General features: G+C 55.5%; 1 protein-coding gene across 1 annotated transcript; it reads left to right on the plus strand.

Moving 5' to 3' along the window:
- Nucleotides 1-3754: 3754 nt before the first annotated feature.
- On the plus strand, nt 3755-11670 carry NAGLU (N-acetyl-alpha-glucosaminidase). Its single transcript, XM_007102142.4, has 6 exons — nt 3755-5140; nt 5989-6136; nt 7406-7552; nt 7738-7823; nt 8976-9232; nt 10226-11670. The coding sequence occupies exons 1-6, from the start codon at nt 4755-4757 to the stop codon at nt 11434-11436; spliced, it is 2235 nt and encodes a 744-aa protein (XP_007102204.2). The 5' UTR covers nt 3755-4754; the 3' UTR covers nt 11437-11670.
- Nucleotides 11671-11702: the final 32 nt, after the last annotated feature.

The following is an 11702-nucleotide window of genomic DNA, read 5'->3' on the forward strand; positions in this document are numbered from 1 at the left end:
TCGTGCCCCGGTCCGGGAAGATCCCACATGCCTCCGAGCGGCTAGGCCCGTGAGACATGGCCGCTGAGCCTGCGCGTCCGGAGCCTGCGCTCCGCAACGGGAGAGGCCACAACAGTGAGAGGCCCGCGTACCGCAAAAAAAAAACAAAACAACAACAACAACAACAAAAAAAAACACGAGAAGACACCACATCACACCCACTAAAAAGGCAATAATTTTAAAAAGACAATTACAAGTGCAGGGATTTCCCCAGTGGCGCAGGGGTTAAGAATCCGCCCGCCAATGCAGGGGACATGGGTTTGAGCCCTGGTCCGGGAAGATCCCACATGCCACAGAGCAACAAAGCCCATGCACCACAACTACTGAGCCCGCGCTCTAGAGCCCACGAGGCATAACTACTGAGCCCGTGTGCCACAACTACTGAAGCCTGCACGCCTAGAGCCCGTGCTCTGCAACGAGAAGCCACCACAATGAGAAGCCCACGCACCACAACTAGAGAAAGCCCGCGCACAGCCACAAAGACCCAACGCAGCCAAAGATAAATTAAAAAAAAAAAAAAAATTACAAGTGTTGACAAGGATGTGGAGAAACTGGAACCCCCATCCACTGCTGGTGGGAATGTAAAATGGTGCAGCAGCTTTGGAAAGCAGCCTGGCAGTTTCTCAAAATGTTAAACGTAGGATTAACTTAGGATCCAGCAATTTGACTTCTAGATATCTACTCAAGAAAAATGAAAAAATGTGCACACAAACTTGTGCACAAGTGTTCATAGTGGCATTGTTCATAATAGCCCTAAATGGAAACAACCCAAATGTTTATCAGCTTATGAATGGGTAAACAAAAGGAGGTATATACATACAATGGGTATTATTCTACAATAAAAAGGAATGACTGTACTGATACATGCCACAACAAGAATGGACCTCAGACACAAGGCCACATAATGCATAATTCCATTTATGTGAAATGTCTAGAATGGGCATATCTGTAGAGACAGAAAGTAGATGGGTGGTTGCCTAGGACCAGCTGCTGGATGGGGTTGGGGGCAGGGCTTCTTTTGGTGGATGATGAAATGTAAAATTAGATTATGGTGACAATTGCACAACTCTGTGGCCATACTAAAGAACTATTGAGTTGTACACTTTAAACTGGTAAACTTTCTGGTATAGATCAATAAAATGCGGCTGGGGAGGGAGGACTAGGACCTGCCGGGGAAGAAATTCCTCCCTAGCCTGGATGAGAAGACCTGGGCCAGTGGGTCATTGGCTAAGCTGAGCTTCCAGGATCTAGGGCCTTGGGCTGCTTCCAGCCCAGCAAGCTAAAGATGGGACCAACTGGGAACTGAGCCCTGGAGGGTGTGGGAATTCCCAGGAGCCCTGGGGTGGGGGTGGGGAACAGGATGGCTCCATTGCTCCTATTTTTAAGAGTCTTGACCTTTACCCTGATCCCCTTCTGTGGAATCCCTGGACCCCAGGCATCTGCTTAGTGAGTCTGTGCCCCCAACCAGCGAATGCTTCCCATCCTAGAACCAATGTGGAGAGGGTGACTTTGGGCCTGCTCAGTATTATAAAGAGAGGGGACAATTCCATCACCACCTTCCGAACACCCCCTCCCCCCTTTCCCGTCCCTCACTGGGGACCTGGGCAGGACTGTGCCTCTTTCTACCCAGGAGCCCTGGGTGGAAAGGGCATTGGAGCTCCCCTCAGATCTGAGCCTGTTTGCCTGCCCCTCCCTCTCCAGCCTACCCAAGGCAAGGCGTAGGCTGCCCCCTGGTGGCCAGACAGGGAAGGACTCGTTCCTCCCCACAGGTAAGATGGGTGGGATCCTAGCAGGGCTGTGACAGGCAGGCAACTGGATTGGCAGGGCAGAGGGACAAGGGATCTGGAGGGATTCTGGGGTGCACAGACAGAGGGGAGGCTGGCAGGAACGAAAGAGATGAGATAGGAGCGGAGAGAAAAAGTAATAAAATGTATCACGTGGTAAAATGATCAAACAGTACAAAAGGCCCTAATATAAAAGTAAGCCTTCTGCTCCAGCGTCCCAGTACCTTATCCGAGGCGAGCACTATTTACATAGCCTTAAAAACACACACACACAAATGGGACGTACTATACCCAGTGATTTGACATCTTTTTTTAAAATAAACTCAACATTTAGCTGGTTTTTAAAAATATATTTATTTATTTAGGCTGCATTGGGTCTTAGTTGCGGCACACGGTATCTTCGTTGAGGCATGTTTAGTTGCAGCATGCATGCAGGGTCTAGCTCCCCGACCAGGGATCGAACCTGGTCGAACTACCCTGCATTGGGAGAGCGGAGTCTCACCCACTGGACCACTAGGGAAATCCTGATTTGACATCTTTTTAAATTTTTTTTTTTTTTTTTTTGGCCGTGCGGTTTGTGAGATCTTAGTTCCCCGACCAGGGATTGAACGCCGGGCCCTCGGCAGTGAAAGCACTGAGTCTTAACCACTGGACCACCAGGGAATTCCTTGACCTCTTTTTAAAAAATACACTTTGCAGAACATTCCGAATCAGCACCAACACATCTTCCTCACTTTTCTTTTTTTTTTAGCAAATGCTTGGTATTTCATCCTATTGATGCAACTTAATTTCTTCAACCAGCCCCCTATTGTCCTCAAAGAGTTCCCAGCTTGGTGGGGAAGACGAGAAAGACAGTATGACACACCCGGAGTAATCGGTGACACTCTTGCCAAGCATCCATGAGCTCAGGCTGTGAATGTGCTACCAACCCCCCGGGATGGTGTCCCCAACCTGCTGCCCCTGCCAGCAGCCGTCTGCCATTCAGGATGAATCCAGACCCCCCCAGAGAGGCACCCTGAGCCTGACGGTGGACCTGCAGCCCAATTCCCCCAAGCAATGTGTTCCCTAAGATCCAAATTGCTGTAAAACAGGTCCTGGGAGGAGGAGAGTCTGACAAATCTCACCTGAAGCCAGAGGTGTTTGGAAGGGGGTGTTGGAGGGAGTGTAGAGAGGCCTGGGGGGCTACAAGCTATAGCTCCATGAGGGCCCATCTCTCTGGGCAGGTCTAGGAGCTGCTCTCTGGGAAAAGCTGAGAACCTCCTGATATTAGGAACTGGGTGGAACAGGGCTGCACCTCCTGAACTAGCTGCTCACTGAGCTGGGAAGAAGGCAGTGGGCACTGCAGCTTGAGTCTGCAGCTGGGGGCAGGGGGCGGAGGGGCAGAGCAAACTCAATGGACTCCCATGTTCTCTTTCAGTCCAGGCTCTGGATTTCCTGGATTGGCAACCCTCCTCTGACCCTTTCCCTGTCTCTAAGCAGCTGCACTCAGGCCTGACAATCTGGAAAAATCTACACCTGCCTCCAAAAGGACTCAGAATCCCTTTAGAAAGTGCAGTCTTTATAAAAGGGTCCACCGCTCCTGGCCACCACACAGCCCCACTCAAACCCTCCCTGCTGGTAAGCAGCCTGAAAAGTTGCATCTCTTGGGGGATAGTGGCCAAAACACTTATATGAGAGTTAAGAGTTCCTGGTTCTAGTATCCCAGACCTGCTGTCTTACTGGTCACTGATCTTTGCAGAGTCACGTCCTATCTCTGGCCCTCAGTTTCCCAGGATGTAAAATGAAGATAACTCCCATCCTGTTCAGCTGCTGCTACCGCTTACAGGTCACATGAGAGCCCTTGTCACACGCACTAGGCCCTGCCCCATGGCCAGTCCAGGCTCACATGGCACACCCCTCCTCCAGCTTCCTGACCTTTTAGCTCCTCAGATCTGCTCAGCTCTTTCTTTACCCTTCCTGGGTCTTCATATATGCATTTTTTTCTTCACGGAATGGTATTCCCCTCCCTCTTCTCCTAGTCAATCCCAACTTAATTCGGATTAAATGTCACTTCCTTTTGGAAGCCTTTGGCTGGGGACCGTGCACAGCATCACAAGTACAGTGGACCCCTGAACAACACGGGTTTGAACTGCCGGGTCCACTTATACAGGAATTTTTTTCCATAAATACGCGCTACAATACTACATGGTCCGCAGATACGGTACCCTGGATACAGGAGGGCTGACTGTAAAGTTATATTTTGGCTGCCAGACGGTCGGCCCTCCTAACACACATGCAAAGTTTAAGGGTCAACTGCATAATGTAAATCTTTGTTTATATAAGTACTTGGTTTGTAGGTCTCCCTGGAAGAGGGGTGGCAGTGCCTGGTACAAAATCAACTTCCAATATTTATTGGATGGTAGGATGGACGGAAGGAAAGTGATCTGCATATGAAAGAGCGCTGTACCTGAAGGCATTTGTGAAGGACTACGAGTCATATCCGGCCCCGGACTTGTTTTTTTTTTTTTTTTTTGCTGTACGCGGGCCTCTCACTGTTGTGGCCTCTCCCGTTGCGGAGCACAGGCTCCGGACGCGCAGGCTCAGCGGCCATGGCTCACGGGCCCAGCCGCTCCGCGGCACGTGGGATCTTCCCGGACCGGGGCACGAACCCGTGTGCCCTGCATCGGCAGGCGTACTCTCAACCACTGCGCCACCAGGGAAGCCCCCGGCCCCATACTTTTGAAGTCACCAGGGTCACGCGCTCTTGCACCACGTGTGGTCAGAAAACACCCTCAGGAGCTGGTGTGGAACCCGGAAGCTGGTCTCTCAGCCGCCGGCCGGTGCTTTACCTTCAGTTCCGCGTGACCTGAGGCCCGCAGCTGATTGGACGCGGCCGTCACGCCCCTGGTCCCGAGTCCCCATTGGTGCCCGGCGGGCTGAGACCGCTGGACCATGGAGGCCGTGGCAGTGGCCGCAGCTCTGGGGTTCCTGCTCCTGACCGCGGCGGGGGGCTCGACCGGGGACGAGGCCCGGGAGGCAGCGGCCGTGAGGGAGCTGCTGGCCCGGCTTCTGGGACCCGGGCCGGCGGCCGCCTTCTCTGTGTCGGTGGAGCGCGCCCTGGCGGCCGAGTCCGGCCTGGACACCTACCGCCTGAGCGGCGGCGGCGTCGGGGCGCGGGTGCAGGTGCTCGGCTCCACGGGCGTGGCCGCCGCCGCGGGGCTACACCGCTACCTGCGCGACTTCTGCGGCTGCCACGTGGCCTGGTCGGGCTCTCAGCTGCGCTTGCCGCAGCCGCTGCCAGCGGTGCCGGAGGAACTGACCGAGGCCACGCCCAACAGGTACCGCGGCCGGACCGCGCCCCTTGGCTCCCTTGCAGCTCCCCGCCGCCTCCACCCACCCGGGCGCCAGCCCAAGCTGAAGTCCCCGCCCCTCCCCACCCTCAGCGCCGGGCTGCCAGGAAGCGCTGGCCTTAGGGTCGCACGACCTGGCTTTAGACCCCAGGTCTGATTCTAAAAGCCTTGTATCTTTGAGCAAGTCACTTAGCCTCTCTGAGCCTCGGCTGGCTCATCTGAAAAATGGAAATAATGTCATCTACCGTGCAGTGGTGCCGCTTTGATTGTGAGGATTTGCACGGTGCGGGGTGTAGAATTTGTGGTGCATAATCGGTGATTGGTAAATGCCATTCCTTTCCTACCCCACCCCTCTCTTCGAAGATGCTTACTGAGGAATGACCCCCAGCCCTGTCACAGGCCTCTGTTCTAGCGTTTGCCCCACTACACCGAGGTGATGCATTCACACAGCTGCCTCCTCATTAGACTGTGGGGAGAGGGATCCCCCGCTTCAGGACAGGGGCCAACTTTGCCATATGGCACTTAAACACTGTACACAGAGTAGGAATGAAAACGGAATATGCGCTCCCAAATATCTGGGAGGCTAGGAAGCTGAGTGCTGGGTGCAGGTGGGTGGGCACCTCAGAAGCTCAAGCTCCACCTGGAGTGGATCCTGGAGTGAAGCAGTAGAGGCCACATATGGAGCCACGTCTTTCTGGGTTAGATCTGGGTGGTGTGGAGAGCTGTTCCAGGACCGGGCTGCCCTCCAAGTTCTTCCCCAGGCTGTGGACCCTCAGGGGTGAGGGACATCCTCTTTGCCCCCAGGGCCATGCCCCAGCTCACGCCCCTGCCTGCAGGTACCGCTATTACCAGAACGTGTGCACACAAAGCTACTCCTTCGTGTGGTGGGACTGGGCCCGTTGGGAGCAGGAGATTGACTGGATGGCGCTGAACGGCATCAACCTGGCGCTGGCCTGGAGCGGCCAGGAGGCCATCTGGCAGCGGGTGCGTGCCCACCATACCCCAGGCATCCCGCCTCCCCCACATCAACGCAGTATCTGGCACACAGAGAATAGGGCTCCAGAAGTGTTGGTAGTAGGAGTGATGGCTCCGGCCTCCCAGCTTCCATGGTTGAGACAAACACCCAGGAGCACTTACCCAGGGCTGGACCCCAGCACCCTACTGTAAACACTCTAAGAAGCCGGCCTCCCCTCTCTCCCCACCCTCACGTGGGTCAGTCAGCTGCCTCTATGGATTCTGTCTCATTAGCAGCTCTTGATCTGCCTTGTCCTCTCTATCCTTATCCATGGCCCCAGTTCAGGCTCTCATCCCCTCTGCCTGGACCCCAGTCTGCCAGAGCCTCTGAACAGCATCAACCAAAAAATAATGCAGGAGGCTGCAAATAAGAAGAGTTTATTTGGGGTCTTTACTAATTGCAATTTGGGAGACACGGGCTCAGGTAATCCTGAAAGAGTGTTCTGAGGAAGAAAAAGAGGGGCTAATTTTTTTTTTTAAGCCATGAGATTGTTTAAAAATTGCCTCGTGAGAATTGTGACTGACTCTGATGTAAGCTGGAAAATATTTGTTCATAAGGAATTGAGAGTTATTTTAGGGTAAGAGTCCAATAAGTATCTTGAATTTCTAGTAGGCTCTTTGGATAACTTGATCAGATCAAAAGGTCAGATTCCATCCAGTCTAAGACATGAAAAGAGTTACACTGCCTTAATGGCCTCCCGGCCATGAGAGCTTAGAGAGCTCTCTAAGCAATATTTTCCTTTCAAAACAAGACTCCTGACTCTCCAAGTTCCACCAGAGTGTCCTTTCTGAATTGCAAATCTGGTGGAGACCTTCCACTATTAACACACTCAAGAGCTCCCCATTGCCTTCTGGCTTTGCCCGGCCTGGGAGCTTCCATACCTGAGCCCTGAGCGCTCTGGCTGCACCTGAGGCTGCTTAAGCTCCCTGCAGAGCTGCCCTCCCCCATCATTCTAGCCCTCCTTGCTCCATGAAGCCTTCTAAGGCCCCTTCCACATTTTGGGGAGAACCCCTTTGTGCCTCACCTCACCCATGCAACAAGAGTGACATTTTCACAAACTCACCTGGTCACAGATCTGCTTCTCCCGGACTTTGGGCTCCTCGCAGGCAGGGATCGGATTTTGTCTTAGTAACTCTAGGGTGCAGCCCAGAGAAGAGATGAATGTGTGTATGTTGAGTGAATGGATCAATGAATAGAGATAAACGATTTACACGTGTGGGGCTCTCCCTCCTCCTCAGGTGTATCTGGCCTTGGGCCTGACCCAGACAGAGATCGATGAGTACTTCACTGGTCCTGCCTTCCTGGCCTGGGGGCGCATGGGCAACCTGCACACCTGGAGTGGCCCCCTGCCCCCCTCCTGGCACCTCAAGCAGCTTTACCTGCAGGTAAAGGATGGGGAAGGGAAGGAGCAGAATTGGTGCTGGACAGTCACAGGCCTGGGGTCGGGGGTGGTGTTTGGCCCACCTCGGGGCTCTTAACTGAACGGTGGGGACTCCGTGTGCCCTGAGAGAGTGAGGGCCTCCCGCCTCTGGGGGGCCGTGCTCACCGCCGCCCCTCCCGTTCCTCGCAGCATCGGATCCTTTACCGGATGCGCTCGTTTGGCATGATCGCCGTGTTGCCAGCGTTCGCAGGGCATGTCCCCAAGGCTCTCACGAGGTGACGTCCCCCCTCACCCTCCATTCAGCTCAGAGAGAGAATTTATGTTCCCCTGCAAGACACGATTTAAAGAAAAACTTAAGCTCTAGATGTAGGCCTGCGCTTGATTCCTGGCTCTGTTACTGACTAGCCATGTGACCTTGGACGGATTACGTGACTGCTCTGTGCCTTAGTTTCCTCACTTGTAAAATGTATATATGGCTTGGCATGGAGTCTTAGCAAATGGCAGCTCTCAGTGATGGTAGGGGTGCACTGGTCTCCTCTGTCCTTCCTGCCCCTCTGTTCCTCTGTGCTACCCACCCACCCTCTCCTGCGGCTGGCAAAATGCTTCAAGGCCCAGCTGAGACCTCCCCTCCTTCAGAAAGCCTTGCGGGGGGGCCCCCAGCATCGGTTACCACCTCCCTCATGCACATGGGCACCTGGTTCCCACCACTGTCAGTGCTCGGCACACGCCCACCCATCCTCTCCTGCGGCTGGCAAAATGCTTCAAGGCCCAGCTGAGACCTCCCCTCCTTCAGAAAGCCTTGCAGGGGGGGCCCCCAGCATCGGTTACCACCTCCCTCAAGCACATGGGCACCTGGTTCCCACCACTGTCAGTGCTCGGCACACGTGGCCGGCCTCACTGGCCACTCCTGGGCCCCCCCAGCTGGACAGCAGGAACCTCATTCGTACATTCAGCCGACGTTTGTCAGGCTATCCGGGGCTGCCCAACCAGGCCCTGTGCTGGGGCCTGGGGATGCAGCCACAAAAGTGCACAGAGGCCCCGCCCCCAGCGGGAGATACGTTGCCAGGGGGATACAATACAGTGACAAGGGCAGGAAGATATGTGGGCCCAATTCTCTGTCAAGGGCACTTCTGCTTGGGGAAGGGAGGGTGCAGCAAGGGCTCAGAGCAGAGGTGATGTCATTTGTTTCAGCCAGTGGGAGGGGGAGAGACAGCAAAAGCTTTCCAGACAGGTGAAACTTAAAGGATGTCGAGGAAAAGCCAGATGCAGGGAGGGAGGAGGAAAGGACTCCAGGCCCAGGGAACAGTGTGTGCAAAGGCACAGAAGCATGAACGACCCAGGAACTGCAGAAGTTAGTGAGACTGGAGATGACTGCTGTGTCGGCCTCCAGTAAATGTCTGAACTGTCACCCCCCACCCCCCAACTAGGGTGTTCCCTCAGATCAGTATCACCCAGATGGGCAGCTGGGGACATTTCAACTGCTCCTACTCCTGCGCCTTCCTCCTGGCTCCGGAGGACCCCCTCTTCCCCATTGTGGGGAGCCTCTTCCTGCGGGAGCTGACCAAAGAGTTTGGCACGGATCACATCTACGGGGCCGATACTTTCAACGAGATGCAGCCACCGTCCTCGGAGCCCTCCTACCTGGCTGCAGCCACCGCCACTGTCTACCAGGCCATGACTGCAGGTTCGGTGCCAGGGGAGGTCGGAAAGGGAAGCCCCCCGAGACCCTCAGGGAGATGGGGGTGGCAGAGGCCAGTGGGGGTTGGGAGGAGGGACTGGGAGTAATAACACCTCACTGTGACACATGGCACTTTACAGTTTACCAAGCACTTCTACACACACACATCATCTCATTTAATCACACTGTGGTTGAGAGGTGAGCTCTGGAGCCGGATACCCTGCTCCAACGCAGGCACTGCCACTTCCTGCCTGTGAGACTTTGCACGGACTCACCTCCCTCCCAGTGCCTCCGCTACTTCATCTGCAAAATGGGCTACCTCATAAGTAGAATAATGCCTGGCCAGGAGTAAAGTGTCATTAAGTGCTAGCTATTGAAAATATTTTATTTGGTCTCTCCCTCCATGCTGAAGTAGGTAACACAGGCCAGAGGATAGGGGATGTGCCCCAAGCTGGTAGGTGCCCTTCTAGGTGCACAAATGTGAACCCAGCTCTCCTTCCTGCCACTTACAGGGGAAGGGCAGAGAGGGGCCAGGTCAGGAATGCCTTGGGGAGGCCTCTGTGTCAGCCAGGAAGGAGCATACTGGCTCAGGCTTTGAGCAGCAGTGCTCCAGGTGTGACCCGGGACCAGCAGCGTCAGAATCACCCTGGAGCCTGTCAGATGTGCAAATTCTCAGCACCTCCCCTACCTCCTGAATCAGAATGACTGGGGCTGGGGCCTAGCCCTCTGGGTAATTCTGATGCTCTGTAAAGCTTTATAGCACTACCCTGGCACTCCCAGTGGGAGGAGGAGGAGATGGGAAGGACGTGTGTTGTGGAATGCCCTTCTGGCCGTGGGGGTGGGGGTGGGGGGGTGTGGGTTTCAGGGGAAGGAGTGTCCTGTGATAGAGTCATTTAACTTCTCTAGACCTCTGTTTCCTCATCTGTACAATGGGGTGAATGCTCTCCTGCCCCCTCTCCTCTTACCACCCTCTTTTCTGTCCCCACTGTCCCACCACAGTGGACCCTGACGCCATATGGCTGCTCCAAGGCTGGCTCTTCCAGCACCAGCCCGAGTTCTGGGGGCCCGCCCAGGTGGGGGCCGTGCTGGGGGCCGTGCCCCATGGCCGCCTCCTGATTCTGGACCTGTTTGCTGAGAGCCAGCCCGTGTACGTCCGCACAGCCTCCTTCCAGGGCCAGCCCTTTATCTGGTGCATGCTGCATAACTTCGGGGGCAACCACGGCTTGTTTGGGGCCCTGGAGTCTGTGAACCGAGGCCCCACGGCCGCCCGCCTCTTCCCCAACTCCACCATGGTAGGCACGGGCATGGCCCCTGAGGGCATCGGCCAGAACGAGGTGGTCTACGCCCTCATGGCTGAGCTGGGCTGGCGGAAGGACCCAGTGGCAGATTTGGGGGCCTGGGTGACGGGCTTTGCAGCCCGGCGGTACGGGGTCTCCCATGGGGATGCAGAGGCAGCGTGGAGGCTGCTTCTCAGGAGTGTCTACAACTGCTCTGGCGAGGGCTGCCGTGGACACAATCGCAGCCCGCTGGTCAGGCGGCCATCCCTACAGATGGTTACCGCTGTCTGGTACAACCGATCGGATGTACTGGAAGCGTGGCGGCTGCTGCTGACAGCCACCCCTACCCTGGCCACCAGCCCGGCCTTCTGCTACGACCTGGTGGATGTCACTCGCCAGGCAGTCCAGGAGCTGGTCAGCTTGTACTACGAGGAGGTGAGGACCGCCTATCTGAACAAGGAGCTGGTTCCCCTGATGAGGGCAGGAGGCGTCCTGGCCTATGAGCTCCTGCCCGCACTGGACAAGGTGCTGGCTAGTGACAGCCACTTCCTGCTGGGCAGCTGGCTGGAGCAGGCCCGGGTGGCTGCCGTCAGTGAGACTGAGGCCCGCTTCTACGAGCAGAACAGCCGCTACCAGCTGACCCTGTGGGGGCCAGAGGGCAACATCCTAGACTATGCCAACAAGCAGCTGGCGGGACTGGTGGAGGACTATTATGCCCCCCGCTGGCGGCTCTTCATGGAGACACTGGTTGAAAGCCTGGTCCAAGGCGTCCCCTTCCAACAGCACCAGTTTGACAAGAATGCCTTCCAGCTGGAACAGACCTTCGTCCTCAGCACAAGGAGGTATCCTAGCCAGCCCCAAGGAGACACAGTGGACCTGGCCAAGAAGCTCTTCCTCAAATATTACCCCCGGTGGGTGGCTGGCGCCTTGTGACAGATTAAGCACCCTTGGGCCACGTATTCCCCAAACTCCAGGCCTGGGCAGGTTCCCAGGGCCTGGGGCTAGACAAGCGTCACAGGAGTTCCCCAGGCCTGGGTGAAGGAATTCATGCTGATGGGATCAAGCATGGAAGGTTTGGAGGGAGCCCAGCCGCCTTCCTCCACCATCCCAAGTGTGGGCTCCAAGTACTGTTTTGATACAACTTAATAAACCGATGAATCACCTGGACCTGTGTGTCAGAATGTCAATGCCATGATGCT

This window comes from Physeter macrocephalus, unplaced genomic scaffold, assembly GCF_002837175.3.
Source record: "Physeter macrocephalus isolate SW-GA unplaced genomic scaffold, ASM283717v5 random_626, whole genome shotgun sequence".
Taxonomy (NCBI): Eukaryota; Metazoa; Chordata; class Mammalia; order Artiodactyla; family Physeteridae; genus Physeter; species Physeter macrocephalus.

Excerpts from the sequence above, each read along its gene's own strand:
- NAGLU (XM_007102142.4), top strand. The coding sequence starts at position 4,755 with ATGGAGGCCGTGGCAGTGGCCGCAGCTCTGGGGTTCCTGCTCCTGACC. Across the intron at positions 6,137-7,405 it reads AGGAGGCCATCTGGCAGCGG|GTGTATCTGGCCTTGGGCCT; the intron begins GTGCGTGCCCAC and ends CCTCCTCCTCAG. Across the intron at positions 9,233-10,225 it reads CTACCAGGCCATGACTGCAG|TGGACCCTGACGCCATATGG; the intron begins GTTCGGTGCCAG and ends GTCCCACCACAG.